The sequence below is a fragment of the Chiloscyllium plagiosum genome, chromosome 35, assembly GCF_004010195.1.
Source record: "Chiloscyllium plagiosum isolate BGI_BamShark_2017 chromosome 35, ASM401019v2, whole genome shotgun sequence".
Classification (NCBI taxonomy): Eukaryota; Metazoa; Chordata; class Chondrichthyes; order Orectolobiformes; family Hemiscylliidae; genus Chiloscyllium; species Chiloscyllium plagiosum.
Genome location: NC_057744.1, coordinates 39,401,172 through 39,422,186, shown reverse-complemented (window position 1 = coordinate 39,422,186; position 21,015 = coordinate 39,401,172). Strand labels below are relative to the sequence as shown.

The 21,015-nt window shown below is 42.4% G+C and overlaps 1 protein-coding gene across 3 annotated transcripts in view; it reads right to left on the bottom strand.

Moving 5' to 3' along the window:
* siae (sialic acid acetylesterase) overlaps positions 1-21,015 on the bottom strand; it is a 132,188-nt gene that overhangs the window by 54,695 nt on the left and 56,478 nt on the right. For all 3 annotated transcript variants that reach the window (XM_043676963.1, XM_043676964.1, XM_043676962.1), the window contains exon 6: positions 16,149-16,261. In XM_043676963.1, coding sequence (XP_043532898.1) covers positions 16,149-16,261 — 113 coding nt within the window. The remainder of the gene's footprint in view (positions 1-16,148; positions 16,262-21,015) is intronic.

Here is a 21,015-nt window from a genome sequence, read left to right as displayed (position 1 = left end):
ATGCCTCTCATTAGCTTGTATACCTCAATCAGGTCCTCCAGAGAGAAAAATCCAAGCTTAGTCAACCTCTCTTCGTAAGGCAAGCCCTCCAGTCCAGGCAGTATCCTGGTAAACCTTCTTTGCACCCTCTCCAAAGCCTCCGTAACTTTCCTACAGTAGGGCAACCAAAACTGAACACAATATTCCAAATGTGGTCTCACCAGGGACTTACAGAGCTACAGCAAAACCTCGCAGCTCTTAAACTCGATTCCGCTGTTCATGAAAGCCAAAACACCATATGCTTTCTTAACAACCTTGAGGGATCTATGCACTTGAACACCAAGATCTCTTTGTTCCTCCACACTGCCAAGAATCCTGTCTTTAATCCTACATTCAGCATTCAAGTTTGACCTTCCAAAATCCATCACTTCTCAGTTATCCAGGTTGAATTCCATCTGCCATTTCTCAGGCCAGCTCTGCATCCTGTCTGTCGCGCTGCAGCCAGCGATAGCCCTCGATACTATCAATGGCACCTCCAACTTTTGTTAACCCACCCCTCAACCTCCTCATCCAAGTCATTTATAAAAACTACAAAGAACAGAGCCCTGGGGAAGACCCCTCAACCTCCTCATCCAAGTCATTTATAAAAACTACAAAGAACAGAGCCCTGGGGGAGACCACTCAACACTGATCTCTAGGCAGAATACTTTCCATCTACAACCACTCTCTGCCTTCTGTCAACCAACCAATTCTGAATCCAAATGGCCAAATCTCCCTGTATCCCATATCTCCTGACTTTATGAATGAGCCTACAATGGGGAACCTTATCAAATGCCTTGCTGATGAAGTCCATATACACAACATCCACTGCTCGACCTTTGTCGACATGTCTCGTCACTTCCTCAAAGAACTCAATAAGATTAGTGAGGCATGACTTGCCCCTCACAAAGCCATGCTGACTGCCTTTAATCATGCTATGCTCTTCCAAATGGTCATAAATCCTATCTCACAGAGTTCTTTCCAAAACCTTGCTGACCATAGACGTAAGACTGACTGATCTGTAATTGCCAGGGACCTCCCTATTCCCTTTCTTGAAAAGAGGAACAACATTCGCCTCCCTCCAGTCCTCCGGTACGATGCCCATGGAGAGTGAGGAAGCAAACATCTTCGCCAACGGCTTAGCAACCTAGGATAAATCTGGTCTGGCCTTGGGGACTTACCAATCTTAATGTTGCCAAAATTTTCAGCACATCAACTTCATCAATCTTGATCTGGTCAAGCCTGTATCCCAGCTCCGCAAAGTCCTCATTCACAACAAGGTCCCTTTCCTCAGTGAAAACCGAAGCAAATAAACTCATTTAGGGCTTCCCCTATCTGCTCAAACTCCACGCACAAGTTCCCTACGCTATCCCTGATTGGCCCTACCTTCTCCCTGATCATTCTCTTATTCCTCACGCGTGAGTAAAATGTCTTTGTGTTCTCCCTAATCCTTCCTGCCAAGTCTTTATTGTGCCCCCTCCTGGCTCTCCTCAGTCCATTTCTGAGCTCCTTTCTAGTAAGCCTGTAATCCTCTAAAGCTGTGCTAGATCCTTGCTTTCTCCACCTTACGTAAGCTGCTTTCTTCCTTTTTACGAGAAGGTCCTCTGTTCTTGTCATCCAAGGTTCCTTAATCTTAATCTTATCCCTTCTTGCCTGTCTCAGAGGAACAAATTTATGCATCACTCACAACTACTGCTTCTAAAACAGTCTCCACATTTCCGTTGTACCCATTCTGTGGAACAATTGCTCCCATTCTGTACTTCGCAACTCCTGGCTGATAGCGTCATAATTTCCTCTTCACCAATTAGATACCTTCCCTTGGTAACTGCTCCTTTCCCTCTCCAAGGCTATGGTAAATGTGAGGCATTTAGATTAGATTAGATTAGATTACAGTGTGGAAAGAGGCCCTTCGGCCCAACAAGTCCACACCGACCCGCCGAAGCGAAACCCACCCATACCCCTACATTTACCCCTTACCTAACACTATGGGCAATTTAGCATGGCCAATTCACCTAACCTGCACATCTTTGGACTGTGGGAGGAAACCGGAGCACCCGGAGGAAACCCAGGCAGTTGTGGTCACTGTCACCAAAGTGTTCTCCCACTGCGTGATCTGACACCTAATCTAATCACAGCACCAGGGTCCCAGGTTCAATTCCAGCCTCGGGCGACTGGTTTATTCCAAAATGGCCTCTCTCCTTGTCAGCCTGTCTACATACTGAGTAAGGAAGCTCTCCTGAACACACACAAAAACAGCTCCATCCAAACCTAAGGAGGTTCCACGAAGGAGGTTCCAGCCGATATTGGGAAAGTTGAAGTCACCCATAACAACAACCCTGCTACATCTGCATTTTTCCAAAATCTGCCTCCCTATGAATTCTTCAATCTCCCTACTGCTATTAGGGAAACCCCCAATGAGGTGGCTGCTCTCTTGCTGTTCCACACTTCCACCCATACTGACTCAGTAGACAAACCATCCTCAACAACCTTTGTTTCTGTAGCTGTGATGTATTCTCTGATTAGCAATGCCACACCCCGTCCTCTTTTTCCACCATCCTTTTAAATGTTCTAAACCCTGGAACATCTAGCAACCATTCCTGCCCCTGTGAAACCCACATCTCCTTTATGGCCAGAACATCATATCTCCAAGTACTGATCCATGCTCTAAGTCCATCACTCTTATTTCTGACACTCCTTGCGTTAAAGCAGACACACTTTAACCAATCCCTTTGTTTCATCATGTGAAAAATCTAATAGATTCACTACATCCTGTCACTGCCCCATCCACAACTATCCCCCTCTCAGATATGTAGCTCTGATTCCCACCCCCTTGCCAAACTAGTTTAAACCCTCCCGAACCACACAAACAAATCTCCCACCCAGGACACTTGTGCCCCTCCAGTTCACATCAACCCGTCCTTCTCTCGAAGGCATCCCATGGTGTAGGTATCTGAAGCCCTCTCTCCTGCACCAGCCCCGCAGCCACATGTTAAGCTGCACTCGCTGACCTTTCTTCACCTCACTGTCTTAGGGGCGGCATGGTGGCTCACTGCTGCCTCACAGCACCAGGGTCCCAGGTTCAATTCCAGCCTCGGGCGACTGTCTGTGTGGAGTTTGCACATTCTCCTATCTGCGTGGGTTTCCTCCCACAGTACAAAGATGTGCAGGTCAGGTGAATTGGCCATGCTAAATTGCCCATAGTGTTAGGTGCATTAGTCAGAGGGAAGTGGGTCTGGGTGGGTTACTTTTTGGAGGGTCAGTGTGGACTGATTGGGCCAAAGGGCCTGTTTCCACATTGTAGGGAATCTAATCTAATCATCTTGTGGGACCGGTAGCAAACCTGAGATCACTACTCTACTCGTCCTGCTCTTCAGTTTCCAACCTAACTCTCTGTAGTTTACTTTTCAGATCCTCAATCCCTTTCCTAGCTATATTTTTGGTGCCAATATGTACCACTATTTCTGGCTGCTCCCCCTCCCCCTTCAGAATCCTGTAAATGCGATCAGGTTCCGGTACAGTCTTATTTCTCAGTGGAACATGACTTTGTTGAGGGTTATGAAATATCTCCTGAAATGTCTGCCAGTGCCTCTTTACCTTTCAACCGACATACACCTCAGCCAGTCCTCTCTTCACACATCTGTAATTGTCTTTAAGTTTAGGACACTAGCTATGGACCCAGATTTCTCATTCTCAAATTGAATGTGAAATTTGACCATGTTATCATGATTGGTCTTGCCCACAAGGCCTTTTTTTGGGAGATATTCAATTAATTGTCTCATTAGATGTTATCAGGTCAAATCAAGCCTGGTTCCAGGTGATATTTTATTCTAAGAAACGGTGCTGAACACAATGAACTCATCCTCCAGGTAACATTTATGAATGCAAAGGTTAAAGTCACAGATGATTATCACAATATCTTTATTGTAAAGCCCCTGCCTACTCAGTGATGAAGATCTTAAAATGTTATCCCTATCACTGCACTCACAGTTCTTGACTCTTCTGGCTTTAAACAGCATGAACCCAACAACTAAATGAGTAGCTAAATACTGCAAGCACATTGTCACAACTTAACTGCCAAGAGTATGCAAATAATTAAGTCTCACTGTTCCACAAGCCATCAAAAAAACATATCAAATCTAAATTCGACCATCAAGATGAGCATGCCTGACTGCCATTTAGGACAAAATCAATTCACATCTGGTGCCATCATGAATAGAAATGAACTATTTATTGTAACACTTTTGACTTTAACAAATGACAGTGAAAAAAAGTATTACTATTCTACTCTTATGTGACTTGTATACTAACTACACAATACTAAGAAGCATTGTGTCGACCACAACAAGTGTCTGCGGGAGACTGACAAATTAAAAGCGCAGCTCTCATTTAGAGATGGGATAAAGTGCGCATATGAAGAGGCTAGAGAGGAAGAACAAGAAGGGATAAACTGGGATGAGCTTAGGGAATATGCACAGCATAGGCCAGGAGCACAAATGATTGGGGTCCACCTCCACCCTTCTCAGAGGAGTCAACTCCTTCAGCGCTTCTGGGAACGCCCCCAGTCACAATGAACCCGATAACAACTGAAAGGCAGTTTGGAGACACCGAAGCCCCAGCAACCTCCAAAGGTTACAGGTGCCGTTGATAGTATCGAAGGCTATTGCAGGCTACAACGCGACAGAGACAGGATGCAGAGCCGAATTGAGAAATGGCAGCTGGAGTTCAACCTGGATAAGTGCGAAGTGGTGTTGTGAAGGGTTGTTAAGAAAGCATATGATGTTTTGGCTTTCATTAACAGGGGAATCGTGTTTAAGAGCCGCGAGGTTTTGCTGCAGCTCTACAAGTCCCTGGTGAGACCACACTTGGAATATTGTGTCCACTTCTGCTCGCCCAATTATAGGAAAGATACGGAGGCTTTGGAGAGGGTGCAAAGAAGGTTTACCAGGATGCTGGGATGAAGGACTTGTCTTACAAAGAGAGGTTAACTAAGCTCGGACTTTCTCTCTGGAGAGAAGGAGGAAGAGAGGAGACCTGATCAAGGTATACAAGATAATGAGAGACATGGATAGAGTCAATAGCCAGAGACTTTTCCCCAGGGAAGGATTGACTGGTATGAGGGGTCATAGTTTTAAGATATTAGGAGGAAGGTATAGAAGGGATGTCAGAGGTAGGTTCTTTACACAGAGTTGTGAATGCATGGAATGCGTTGCCAGCGGTGATGGTGGAAGCAGTGTCATTCGGGACATTTAATCGACTGCTGGACATGCACATGGACAGCAATGAATTGAGGAATGTTTAGGTTAGGTTTTGTTACTTTAGATTAGAAATAATCCTCGGCACAAAATCGTGGCCCAAAGGGCCTGTTCTGTGCTGTACTCTTCTATGTTCTATGTTCAATCAAATATACGACCCCATCTACTGTAGCATAGTTAGCAGAGACCGCGAAAAAGATTCCAGAGTTTTAACCATCAGCTGATCCAATTACGTTCTTTGAGAGGGTCAGACAGCAGAAATGTTACATGGGCTGGATTGGAGAGAGGTGAAACTCTTTGTCATGTGTTTAGGCCAGTCAGTCCAGTCTGCAATCCCAGCCACACTAATGTAGGAGACAGAGCCCTTGCCAACATGAAAAAGGCAATCCTAACAGTGATTGGCTACAATCAAGGGACCCTGTGGATGGGTTAAACAAGTGTTGGCAAAAGAAGGGGGAACACCCTTTGCTATTACTTATGGGTACATTTTACAGGAGTTTACAGAGACTTAGACAGAGGACAGTTATTCAAGGCTGACTCAGCTAAGTAGGCTAGGACTCTAGATTCCCATGCCTCGAAGGAGAGCAGGAAGGCCTGCATGAATTTCGATTCCACAAAGCCAAGCCACAACGAGGCATGGATTTTGAGAAGAATGTCCTGGATATGGGAGAAAGAAGCCCATGAATTGAATAAAGGCAAGGTAGAGAAAGAAAGGAAAATGCTTTCTTTTCGAACCTCAAACCTGGGTCCGTTGTGGAGGAATGAAAGGGGGGGGGGGGGAAGAATCTCTTACCAGAAAAACCCAACTCCACCATACACAGCCACAGGGAGAGATACAGGAACAAAGCAAGGGAACAATTGTCATCCAGCGCAGTGTTACACTGCAGGTGCACTGCAGGACACTAAGCGTGGGAATGTCGAGCCCATGTGCAGCCACACTCACAGCCACAGGGACCACCAACTGCAGCGGGACCAAGGGGTGATACAGGGAGTCACCAACTACCGTTAGAATGCCCAATTCAGCATGTTCCAGTCCCTGCTGTGGATACTAGCCAACACATATACTCCCCACTCTCAACCTATGAGGCATCCGCATGACAGTGCCAGGCTTCTGCTTCCCCAGTAAGGGTCTGCAACACGACGTGGGATAGCGTAGGCAGACCACTATTTGATGGTGAGGTGGGCTGCCCTGTCAAATTCCTCTGGGTTACCAGAGGTTCCCACATAACCATGAACACCTCCAGATTTAATAATATTCCCTGGTGTACCACAGGGGCAATTGTTTTAAGTGGGTTTACTGGCCATGTAGAGGAAGGGTACATTACAGAACAAATAGAATTTAATCTAGGTGACATTACATGCCAGCACACTGCTATTTTAATCAACCTTCCTCCAGGTGCAGAATACCTATTTGGCATCAATTATATGACGGGGTGTAATCTTAGTTTCGACCCAGGGAATGCCTGTATATGTCAATTATCTCTGGTCATTAATACCCCAACCATCCTGGGCCATTATGCTAATCAAGTCAGCACAATAGGGGAGTTTTAGTTCAATCCCCTAACCATGACCAAGAATCTGGCTATGAGAGAGGTGACTGTAAAGCACTAAGGGGTAGTCGCACAGCATAAGCATGACTTTGGGCATATCCTGGGAGAGGTGATAATTGAGGGGCTCGACCCAAAATCACAAAGGCAATATAGTTTCCCCAGACAGGCAGGGGGCAAGTGGCCAAAAGGTGATTGACAGTCTGTTACTGCAAGGAGTGCTGCTACTTGTAGTCTCCACTTGTAATGCACCAATTTGGCTGGTCAGGAAAGCAGATGGGTCATTTAACCATCGATTGTCAAGAACTTAATGAAGTGACCACTCTCACAATGGTGAAACAGGCCCAGCAAGCAAAGTACTTCACAGTACTTGATATCAGTAATGGTTTCTAGTCTGTACCCTTAAACAGGTCATATCAGTTACAAATTCGCCTTTACCTTCCTGGACTTGTCTCTCCCAAGGGTTTCATAACTCACCCCTGATTTTTCACAGATAGTTAGCCGAGGCCTGATTGCCTAATACAATATGTGGTCAATCTATTTCTATAAACAGAAACAAAGAAGGAGGAGCACATTCAACACATTACTTGATCCGTTACACAGGCAAAATAAATCCTAAAAAGGCACGAATTCTGCAACCTCGGGTCACATATTTGGAAATGATAGTCACCCATGGGAAAAGGGAAATAGACTGAAAGCGAATAGAGACGCCAGAACAGCTCTTACTCCCCAGAGATGTCAGTGCACTTTGATCTTTCCTAGGCCAGTATGAACCTTCAGGAACACATTGATGGATTTGCCCCAACGCAGCTCCACTCTCAAAGTAGCTAAAAACGAACGCTGCCTGGAATTGGATGTCTCAACACACAGAGGCAGTAAGTGATTTAAAACAAGCCCTTGCAACTGCACCTGCCTTACTGGTACCAGACCCTTACTAACCATACACCTTAGAAGTTACAGCCACAGACCAGACAATAGCTGCTGTTCTACTACAAGAGCAGCACAGTAGGCAAGGGCAAGTGGCCTATGCCTCCAGGGTCCTACAACCTGTGGAACAATGGTTTTTCATGTGCAAACGACACCTCCTCACAGTGTTTTGGGCTGTCCAGTCCTTCAACTATATCATTGGCTTAACCACAGGATGCAATTATCAATTCATTACCTCCATGGTTTCGATAGTTTATTTGTTGTATGTGTAAAGTACTGAAACTGATCCATTGAGATAGGTACTTGAGAATTGTCTGTTTACCTCAATGCTTTTAGACCACATGTAGACACTCTGTGGTTACCCCTGTTGTGCATTCAAGCAATTTTAGACCATGTATAGATGTTCTGTGGTTACCTCCTGCTGAGCGCCTCTTGTAGACGTTCCCACCGCCTGCTCGCTTTAGTTCCCTTTTTGTCACTATAGTTGCCACTGAAAACTTTAATTCTGATCTAATTAAGTTTTTCCAGATCTAATTAATTCTCTCCTTTGATCCTTTCCTGTCTTTGATTCTTTCTCGGCTGACCCACAGGTGCAGTGAAGGGTTGTTTTGATTTGGCCTACCTTGATATTGAAACATACTACAGAACCACAATTTATTTGGCCATTTCTCCAATGTATAAATTATAATATTTGCTCAATTTCAAGATTCCCATTACGGAAATGTTTGTTATTGCTTTTTTTGTGAGATTTTATAACATTGTTTGGCTTTTCATTTGATCAGATAGTGAATCTTAGCCACCTAGGTGTATAAATACTTTTTTTATTTAATTAATGCCTTTTTATGACTTTGTGATGTATGTTGCCATTGTACTTTCACAATTGTTTTGTATTTGCACATTTCTCCGTTACCTTATTTATTTTAGTTTCTGATATTAGTTAAATGTAGCTTTCTCATGCTATCTGTAACAGTTTACTTGTTTAAATATGTATTGTGCTTTATTTGAGCTTGAATGGTCATATACCCACTGCATAGAGATTGGTCTTTTAGTATGTGATCCATCATGCTTTGCATTCAAGATCAAGAGCAGGGACTGTGGCTGGTTAAGGCCGCCCTAAATAATTGATTTTGGATGAACTTCAATAAAGTGGCCATAAATTAAAGGATGCTGGGAAATGAAAGCCAGCTTTGACTAAAGTGACTATGTCAATCACATGCTGCAGAATCCAGACTGGCTGCAGCTGCCCACAGACAGTTTGCAAACAAATTTGACAACTGCAGACCCTGCAATACACACCCCTGAAGTTGGACTTGAATGAGACAATGGAATGTCACACTTGGGACAATCGCCAGACATGGAGGTGCCTAGCATGCTTATTTGGAGGAGGCTGTTTGCACCCAGCACCTTACAGAATGGTCACCTATGGGCCACCCTCCCATCAACATGCCAATCCCTGGTTGAGTCTAATCTATTAGGGTATTCGAATTTGATCAATCTATTGGCAGATTCTCAAGACCAATCCAAAAGGGCCCAAAGAGTTTGAAGGATAAGAATTGCTGCAAAACCCTGCTTAGCGCGGTAACTTGAGAATAACCCACCAAAACAGAAGACACCTCTGAGATCCTCGGAAGAAGACCATACAACATCATCATATGGATCCTGGCCAAGTTCTAGTGTTGTGGTATACAATCATACAAATTTAAGTTAAAACATAAGATCATTTGCAGTGTTTATCGTTAGCCTCTTATGGTTCTAATATTAATTGTGTCAAATAAGTGAGGATTGCTGTATATCATTATTAAGAGTCAATTCACAATTCTTTTGCTAGATATAAGAGTTCAAACACATTGTGTGGCAGGTGCAACACCTGGAAATAATCAAGTTTGGCAATGTCAGTTCATAGCTGAAAATGTGTTGCTGGAAAAGCGCAGCAGGTCAGGCAGCATCCAAGGAACAGGAGAATCAACGTTTCAGGCATAAGCCCTTCTTCAGTGAGTTCATAACCCATTAAAAAAGATAAATATTTCCAAGTTATCTAAAAGTACAGATCCGATTGTTAAATGCGTTAAATTTAAATTTAAGATTGTGTATCAATTAAAAAAAAACTGGTGTGGTTGTTCCAGAATTCTCAACATGTGGAAAGCTCTGCCCTCTTAAACCTTTGGTAAGTGTTGAATTTCACATTGCAAAAGCTGACCGCTTCTTCAGATTCGTGTTTAGCCATTTTGAAATGTGCTAAAGAAAAGAAGCGAGAGACCTTTTTCCTGCCAGCATTGTTTTTTGTATTTAGTTAAATAGTTGGCCTAACTTCAATTGGAATGACTGAGGGTACCTTATCTCTTCAATTGTGAGAAACTAACTCTCATTGCTGCCAAAGTAAAAATCTGGGTATTATGTTTGATTATATTGAGGTCTTTCATTCAGAATAGATGACATGCAAATGTAAAAGGCTAACAGTTATGATTTTATTTACTAATGGTTTGAATTTTGAGATAATATAAGATAATTTTGCTTGTTCAACCATCTTGGTTGTACTCAAATGCCTGAAGTCGGAAACATTTTATCAAATGAAAGGCACTGAAAATTACTAAAACAAATGAAGTGATTAATGTAAAATGCTGTCTTCCTTAATGGAAATGTTTTTGAAATTAATAACACAATCAATGATTACTACTATTTTAATAGAGTTTCAATTTCTAGGATAAAAATTAGGAAGAATTTGTAAAGTTTTTGTCAAGTAATTGCAGGTTTTCAACATTATTTTGTTCTGTCTTCTGTTGAAAATTACTTTTTTTTCTCTTTAGATCATCACAATTGTTTAATGTAATAAACACATATTGGGCATTATTAAATTTAAACTTCTTCATTTTATTTGGATTTTTTCCACGATGACAAAACCAAACCATAATTTGACAAATTAACCTCCTGGCTGCTAAGCACGGTCACAAAGAATTTGCTGCTTTTGTTTTCAGCTCATGGCCCTGGTAAACGAGTGGACCTTTTACATCCGCATCGACAATAACACTGTAGTCACTTGAAGAATAAAATAACTTATCTGCAGACACCATCAGACTTGAATAATGTGGTGACAATTTCGACCAAAGGCTTTGCTTTTCAAGGATTTGGCTGCAATCTATTTAGGGTAATTTGTTAGCTGAAGTAATGTGCTGCATACGACATGGATTGCAAGTATTTCTGTCCCTAATGCAAAACCACCAGGGTTGTGCATGATTGTTTCTGAGATTGGAAATGATAAAATTCATTGCACTCCAGGAGAAGAAATTTATTTACTGTTTGAGGAAATTGTATTATTTTTAATAAAGGAAAAGGAACAGAAAGCAGTCTTAGAGTTCTAGAACATCATAGAAGCTAGTCTGATTTGATTAGATTAGATTAGATTCCCCACAGTGTGGAAACAGGCCCTCGGAAACCGGAGGAAATAAAATTGAACATAGGACTGACAAGTTCTGCCAAAAAATCCATCTGAATTTGGCATTGTTTTGAAATGATAAAAAAGAAAAAAACAAACAAAATGTGTTAAAATCTACAATATTTCTACTGTGTAGAAACAGTGATATTTTAATGATCTAAGAATAGGGTATAGGACAGTAAAGTTCCTCCAGGACTCTCAAATTAGATAGAATCTTGATGAGGTTCTGTGAACTAGAATAATTAGTGATAAGGGATAAAAGATAGAGATAGAAAAATCATTCCAACAAGTTGGAAGTTTTCTAAAATAATTTTGAATTGAATTGAAATAAATCATCTGGGTGAAATCCAGTGAAATGTATCAATCTGGTATCAAAATACATTAATGCAAGAGATCTTGGAGAAGAATTGTACCCTCATGTATGTGTAGTAAACTGAATACTAAATTATAAACTGATAATTTTTATTTATTTGGAGATGTTTACCTCCTTGTCTATCTTGAGGACATTATCAATGACAAGACTGAAACGAAACAGAGGAAATGTGTCGAAGTGCCACTGACCAACCAAGCTGGAACATAATTAATTCTTACAGGATTTTGTCACCAATGCCTACCTTTTGTGAAAACTCCCAAACTACAGAAAACAGTATACATTTTCCTGAATCTCAATAGTGATCTAATCAACATGGAGGTGTTTAGCTGCTGGAGCTGGTGGAAGATGGTCTCAGTGAAAGGCCCATTATCTCAAGTGGTTGGAGTTCAATTTCTAAATGAACACATGCAGCATGTACATGATGAAGCTCAATGACTGAGGATGGAGTGGTTTTGAATTTGGATTGAAGGTGGCAAGGGATAAGTAGTTTCCAGAACATTCTGTAGATTATCTGAGTTCCTAACGGTAATTTGTTGGAGGTGAGGTGCAATTAACGTGTTCAGGAAAATGGATGACAGTTGGTGCAAAATTGGTGCCCATTTGACCCCAATTTCTGCAGAAAATTTGTGGTTCCATTGCTGAGGAACATAGCTTACAATACATGAAGGAGTAGGCAGAGAATAGTAACACATTTTGGAGGAGCATCTCCATATGCTTCGGGGTTTGATTGGAGTGGCTTCTGAGAGGTCATGTGCAGTAGTTATTGATATTCCTTGCACTTTTCTTAAATGGATCAATGATGAATGATCACTTCTGTGCTGTCATTCAATAGGCGAAAACTGCAGAATGAATCTGAAAGGAGTTCATGGACATTGGGAGGAAGCAGCTGAGGAGGCTTCTTTCAATGATCTTCATGGTGACAGATAGCAAGAAGACTCATTGTAGTTATAGAAAGGTGTTGTTGTGAGTGACACATGAGCTACCACGAAGGGGTCATTCATGAGTGAGAAAAATTCAACCTAAAATATAAAAACATTTTTACTGGCCTGGACTGATAAGGATATAGTTGAATTTTGCCAGCCATGTCATACATTCAGGTAATTGGCAAACCACAGGCAGTAATAAAACCCACAATTTTAATACCTATTGCTACATTTGAGGAACCTTTTACAAGAGTCTTAATTGACCTAAAACAAAAAGTGAAAATCAGTATTTGTTAACACCAGATTTGTGTCCACCAGATTTCCAGAGGCTGTTCCATTATGCAATATCACAGCTAAAAGGACTGGAGAAGAATTACTCAAATTTTTCACTAGATACAGACTATCCACAGAGATAAGGTGGCATGTGGTTCAGTGGCTCTGTGGTGAGCACTGTTGCCTCACAGTGCCAGGAATCCAGGTTTGATTCCAGCCTCGGGAGACTGTCTATATGGAGTTTGCACATTCTCCTTGTGTCTGCGTGGGTTTCGTCCGGGTGCTCCGGTTTCCTCCCACAATCCAGCAGATTAGGTGAATTGGACATGCTAAATTGCCCATAGTGTTCAGGATTGTGTAGGTTAGGTACGTTTGTCAGGGGTAAATTGTAGAGTAATGGGACAGTTGGTGTGGAGTTGTTGGGCCGAAGGACCTGTTTCCACACTGTAGGGATTCTATACAATCAAATCAAGGGTCAAACTTTACATCAAAATTATTCAAGGAAGTTATTGACAGCTTAGGAATTAAACAATTTAAATCTACTGCATACCATCCAGAGTTGCAGGGAGGGCTCCAAAGGTGGCATCAGACATTAAAGACAATTAAATTAGATTACTTACAGTGTGGAAACAGGCCCTTCGGCCCAACAAGTCCACACCGACCCCCTGAAGACCCATTCCCCTACACCTATCACTACGGGCAATTTAGCATGGCCAATTCACCTAACCTGCATATTTTTAGACTATGGGAGGAAACCCATGCAGACACGGGGAGAATGTGCAAACTCCACACAGACAGTTGCCTGAGGCAGGAACTGAACCCGGGTCTCTGGCGCTGTGAGGCAGCAGTGCTAACCACTGTGCCACCATGCCACCCATTAATATCCTGACTCTCATGTTCAATTCCTATCATATGAAAGGATAGCATTCCATTAGCCTTCTTAATATTAAGGGCTTATTGTCAAAACCATCCAGATGATTGGGATAAGGGAATTGCATTTGTACTTTTTGCGATCAAGAGATGCCCCAAATGAATTGAACACATTCAATCCATTTGAACTATTTTTTGGGTATAAAGTGAGAGGACCACTAAAATTGATTAAGTAGAAATTGGCAAGTCATAATTCAGAGACCACATATTTGGACAATGTGTCAACTTTTCGGGAATGATGAAATAGAGTGGGGGAGTTGGCGAGACAGCATCTAAAAGTATCACAATGAATCAGGAAGCAGACAAGAAATCAAAAATCTGCAATTTTGCTATTGGGGAGGTGTTAACATTGCTTCCAGTGATAGGTGAACCTTTAAAATCAAGGTTTAGTGGAACTTATCAAGTTGAAAGGAAATTGAGTGAGGTGAACTATTTGATAAGGCCTCTGGATAGAAAGAATCTCACAGAGTGTGTTGTGTGAATATGCTCAAAAGATATTTTGACAGGGAAAAAAAAACAGAGGGAAGAACCAAATTCAGAGGATTCTGAATTGGACATTCCTCAAATTAAATTGGACAATGAGGAAGTTTTCAAAAATTGGGATAAATTATTGAGTTACCTTCCAGAGGAAAATCAAAATGATCTGAAAGAGATATTACAATCACATGGGGAGATATGAGGAAATAAGCCAGGAAGTACTAACCTGATTATGTATTATGTAGATATAGGAGATGCTGTTCTGATTAAGCAACATCCTTGTAGGCATAAAACTCTAAAGTTGGCACAGCAACAAAACAACATAATCAAAGTGAGTTACAATGACTGGAGCTCACCCATACTAATGGTGCCAAAGATAGTGCCCAAAGGTTACATGTGGACTATCACAATATTATTGCAGTTATAAAGACTGATACATATCTGATTCAATGTTTAGAAGACTGTTGAGAAGGTGGGACAAGCAACTTATATTTCTAAGTTGGACTTGCTCAGAGGATACTGACAGGTACCTTTGTCAGAAAGAGCAAGGACAATTTTGGCTTTTTATGCCAACTGGACTGTATCAGTTTAAAGTCATGCCATCTGGCATGAAAAATGTGCCAGCCACATTTCAGTGATATGAAGCAGACTGCCTGTACTTCAACTGATGTCAGGATTTCATCTAGATGAGCTCCTAGCAAAAGTACATTTTAAAAATATGAATATGATGGCACAGCTTGCAAAAAGTTTCATTTCCTCTCTGGCCACAGGAAAACTGCTGGAGAACAACCAACATGCTCACCATTATTCAAGAAGAAAGCAAGGGATAAACCAGGAAAGTATAGGCCAGTCAGTCTAACTCCAGAGTTGAGGAAACTAGCAAAAGCAATTCTGGGTGTTTTCAGTGAGCCACAAACAATGGAACATTAGAAACATGATCATATGCTTTCTACATCCTCATCATCCTCACATTTGAGCCATCACCCATAATTACCCAAAATAACCTTTCCCATCCTGTTATGCTTAAACCTAGACCAGACCACATTACCAAATCCCTATACACATTGTCTTCCCCCTTGACCATTAAAATTACCACTCTAATCCTGAATCTGCTCTTTATCCAGCTTCAATTTTTTGTTTGGTGCTGTGAACCATTTCAAGAGATCATCCAGTCCCCAAACTTGACTCTAGACCTAACCCCATACTCAGGAGAGTTTCCAATTTTCACTGAATCCTCTACCAAACAGTATGTCAATTCAACCTCCACCTTTGATTGCACTGACCACTCTTTAAAGCCTTCACTGATCTTCCAATCTCTGCTTGATCTGCCCATTCCCTGACAGGACCACTACATCCAGTACTCTCAATCCTTCTCTCCACCATAGGTCTCGACAACTGAACATCAACCTTTCATCACTCACTGCTATGTGCAACAGTTCAACATGGAGACCTGCTTACCTCAATCACAACTGCACAGATCCACCTACTGCACATCTCCTTGAAACAATTGTGAAGCGAGTGGCACTGACCTTAAACAAAAACTGTTTTAAATTGAGTATTCATGACATGCAAATATGTTAGAGGTACAAACCTGCTACAATCCAGCATAACTTTCAGCACACCACTGTTTTTATCTTTGCATCTCAACTCACCATCTGGAAATCAAATTCTGTCTAGTTAAGTTACTAGGCACACTATTTTCCCCCTCTTGTGAGTTCCCAAATTGTACTTTAAATATTTAGTTCTCCATCCTGCCCTGTCTTTTATTGCCCTAGGTCCTTACAACACCAAATTGAAGCCCAAGTACAGGTTTCCATTAGTGACACAAGGTCAACAATTCCCTAATTTTGCGGTGTTATTTATTAACCAGAAGCTAAGTCTAGCCAGAGATCCAGAAATACCCCTTGCCATTGACAGAGGCCAGCAGGTGAAATGCACCATCCAACTATGACTCTCCCAGCACTGAGTCCGTAGCTTCTGGTGTAACAGATGCCTCACCTTGATACCAGATGGCTCCTGTGATTGTCATTCTACGTAGAGGGTGTATCATTGCATTCCACAAAACAGTAGGTTGATGGGGACCACTTTTTTCATTTACTCGATTGCCAATACTGAAATGAAACAGACAAGTTACCAAACATATAATAGATACACAACAGTATTAGAATAATCTGCAAGAAGCAATTTAAGCATCTTAAACTGTTAAAAATAAACTAGTAAATACTAAATTAAACCTATTAAACTAAGATCAGCTGATGACTTCCCATCTCTGCAGAATTTCTTGCCAATATTGGATTCCCCTGTGAGGTACACTCTCATTTATTTCAATGTTGAGAAATCAAGTTTCCTAACTGAGTTTTCTGACAACATCAGTTAGCCACAAAACCCGACAAGATAGGAGTCAGTGAATAGAGCTCAATCCTCTACAATCACTGAAAGTGGACAGTATTTATTATAATTCCCAGATCACACAGTTATTCTCTAGCTCATATTTTACACCATTTAATTATTATGTAAACCTCCCAATTCACCTCACTATACAGAAGACATTGTGCTTATACCTGTATGAAATTTCATCTGCCCATTACAAATACAAGTCCTTCATCAGACTTTACTGCCTCGTGCCTATGTGTCATAATCTACATAGTACTCAATTTAATTTGTGTATTAGAATCAAGGTCACGTATTAAAATCATAAATAATGGGATGGGAAGGGGGTGTCAGCACTAATTCCAGACGTAATCTGTATCAATTGTGTACATTCAGAAGGTAACATGTTTCTTTCTTTTGATGAACAAACAGTGATACCTACCATCTCAGCTCATTCTTCAAACACTTCAAGTCCAAACTAAAATACAGAAACTTAAAGGTAACCACGTCTGGACTCTACCCGAGTCGTGTGCTGAATAGCACTGAAGGACGTTGAATGACAATCTAAATTCATGGCTCAAAGAATCTTGTTGGTGTTGGTTCATGTGGCACCGACACCAGTATCACTAGGGGAGACGATCGCCTAGTGAGATTATCGCTTGACTATTAATCCAGAAACCCCAAATAATGTTCTGGGGAACAGGGTTCAAATCCCGCCATGGTAGATGGTGGAATTTGAATACAATAGTTGAATGATGATCATGAAACCATTGTCAATTGTCGGAAAATCCCATCTGGTTCACTAATGTCCTTTAGGAAGGAAATCTGACATCCTTACTTGTGACTCCAGAGCCACAGCAATGTGGTTGACTCTCAAGTGCCCTCTGAAATGGCCCAGCAAGGCACTCAGTTGTATCAATCGCTAGAAAGTAAGTTTCTACAAAGAAATCAAACTAGACGGACCCCTGACATCGACCTTGGAACCGCAAAGATAACGCCAAAAACACAAACAGCCCTGTCGACAATGCAAAGTCCTCCTTACCATCATCTGGGGGCTAGTGTCGAAATTGGGAGAGCTGTCTCACAGACTAGTCAAGTCTGACATTGTCATTCTTACAGAATCATAGCTTACAGATAACACCCTGGACACCACCATTACCATCCCTGGATACATCCTGTTCCACTGGCAGGCCAGACACAGCAGAGGTGGCAGCACAGTGGGACACAGTCAGGAGAGAGTTGCCCTGGGAGTCTTTGACATTGACTCTGGACTCCATGAAGTCTCATAGCTTCACATTAAACATGGGCAAGGAAACATCTTACTGGTTACCACGTACCGTCTCTTTCAGCTGATGAGTCAGTACTCCTCCATGTTGAACAACACTTTGAGGAAGCACTGAGGATGGCAAGGGCACAAAATATACTCTGGGTGGGGACTTCAACGTCCACCAGCAAGAGTGGCTCGGCAGCAGCATTACTGATTGAGCTAGTCAGGTCCTAAAGGATATAACTGCTAGAATGGGTTTACCGCAGGCGGTGAAGGAACCAACAAGAGGAAAAAACATACTTGACATCATCCTTACTAACTTCTGGCTGCAGAAGCATCAGTCCATGACAGTACAGGTAAAAGTGACCACAGCACTGTCACTGTGGAGACGAAGTCCCGTCTTCACGTTGAAAATAATCTCCATCGTGTTATATGGTACTATCACCAAGCTAAATGGGACAGATTTTGAACTGATCTAGTTCATCTAGATTGGGCATCCATGAGGTGCTGTGGGCCATCAACAGCAGCAGAACTGTACAATCCAGCACAATCCGTAACCTTTTGGCCTGGCATATCCCCTATTCAATCATTACCATCAAGCCAGGGGGTCAACCCTGGTTCAATGGAGAGAGAGCAGGAAGGCATGCCAAGACCAGCTTCAAGCAGACCTAAAAATGAGGTATCAACCTGGTGAAGCTACCAAACAGGACTCCTTGCATACAAAACTGCATAAACAGCAAGTGATGGACAGAGCTAAACGATCCCACAACCAACGGATCAGATCTAAGCTCTGCAGTACTTCCAGATCCAGTCGTGAATGGTGATGGATAATTAAACAACTCACTGGAGGAGGAGGCTCCACAAATATCCCCATCCTCAATGATGGAGGAGCCCAGCACATCAGGGCAAAAGATAATGCTGAAGCATTCGCAACAATCTTCAATCAGAGGTGCCAGGTGGATGATCCATCTCGGGCTCCTCCAGTGGTCCCCAGCATCACAGAAACCAGTCTCCAGCCAATTCGATTCACCCCATGTCACATCAAGAAATGGCTGGAGGCACTGGATACTGCAAAGGCAATGGGTCCTGATCACATTCCAGCAATAGTACTGAAAACGTGTGCTCCAGAACATGCCGCTCCCCTAGCCAAGCTCTTCCAGTACAGTTACAACACTGGTATCTACCCAACAATGTGGAAAATTGCCCAGATATGTCCTACACACAATAAGCAGGACAAATCCAACCCGGCCAATTACCGCCCAATCAGTCTACTCTCTATCATCAGTAAAGTGATGGAAGGGGTCATCAACTGTGCTATCAAGCAGCACCTGCTCATCAACAACCCGCTCAGTGACACCCAGTTTGGGTTGCGCCAGGGTCACTCAGCTCCTGATTACATTACAGCCTTAGTTCAAACATGGACAAAAGAGCTTTATTTCAGAGGTGAAGTGAGAGTAACAGCACTTGACATCAAGGCCTCATTTGACAGAGTATGATATCAAGGAGCCCTGGTAAAACTGGAATCAATGAGTATCAGGGGGCAAACACTCTGTTGGCTAGAGTCATACCAAGCACAAAGAAAGATGGTTGTGGTTGTGCAGAGTTAGTCATCTCAGCTCCAAGACATCTCTGCAGGAGTCCCTCAGGGTAGTGTCCTCGGCCCAACAATCTTCAGCTGCTTCATCAACAACCTTCCCTCTGTCATAATGTCAGAAGTGGGGATGTTCGCTGATGATTGCACAATATTCAGCATCATTCGTGACTCCTCAAATATTGAAGCAGTCCATGCTCAAATGCAACAAGATCTGGACAATATCCATGCTAGGGCTGACAAGTGCCATGAAACATTTGCGCCACACAAGTGCCAGACAATGACCATCACCAATAAGAGACACTGAAACCACCATCCCTTGACATTTAAGTTTTACCATCACTGAATCCCCTACATCCTTGGGGTTACCATTGACCAGAAACTCAACTAGACTCACGCCATAAACATATTGGTTCCAACAACAGGTCAAGACTAGGGATACTGCGGCAAGTAACTCACCTCCTGACACCCCCAAGTGTTTTCACCATCTACAAGGCACAAGTTAAGAGCGTGATGGAACACATCTCTCTTGCCTGGATGGGTGCAGTTCCAACAACACTCAGGACGCTTGACAAAGGACTGGCACCAGATCTATAAACCACCACTCCTTCCACCACCAGCGCTCAGATGCACTGCAGAAATTCACCAAAGATCTTCCAAACCCACAACCATTTCCATCTAGAAGGACAAGGGCAGCAGGAACTTGGGAATGCCACCACCTGCAAGTTGCACTCCAAGCCACTCACCACCCTGACTTGGAAATTTACCACCGTTCCTTCACAGTCATTGGGTCAAAATCCTGGAATTCCGTTGCTGCTCAAACCACAACAAGTGGGCTACAGCGATTCAAAAAGGCAGCTCATCATCACCTTCTCAAGGACAAATAAAGATGGGCTATCAATGCTGGCCAGTCAGTGATGCCCATGTCCCAGAAATGAATAAAAAAAAGTGCTCAGGATGCTGTTACCTTAAGAGTGGGCCCTATTTTAACTAGGTTGAGCAGGGTCCTGGCCACACTATAACTACAACTATAGTCAATTTAGAAAGTAAAAGAAGTGGGCAGCAGTTTCAGATGGAGAAAGTTTTAGAAATCCAGGGACTTAAGGCCATATAGCAGTACAGTTCCTTAGGTAAAGCAAGCAAAGCAAAGCAAAATGGAAAAGGATAAAATCTTTAAACAGTAACAGTGCATCAGCAGAGTCCATTAAATGAATAGTGCAAAATCATGTAAATTAAATGCATAAAACATTTGCAATAAGAAAGCTAAACCTGTGACAAAAATAGAGCTAAATGATTTAACTTATACAATTAAAATATAGCCTTCAATAGTGATGTAAACAGAGGGACCTAGGAGCTCAGAGCTACAGGGATGGTGCAGGAGGGAGGGATTCCGGTATTTGGATAACTGGGGTTCTTTCTGGGGAAGGTGGGACCTCTATAAACAGGATGGTCTACACCTGAACCTGAGGGGCACCAGTATCCTTGGTGGGAGGTTTGCTAGTGCTCTTGGGGGGGGGTTTAAACTAACTCTGCAGGGGCATGGAAACCCAGACTGTAGCTTTAGGGTGCAGGAACTGGAGTGTAGGGAGGTTAGGAACATCAATCTCAAAGGAGGGTGCCTGTAAACAGGAAACTGG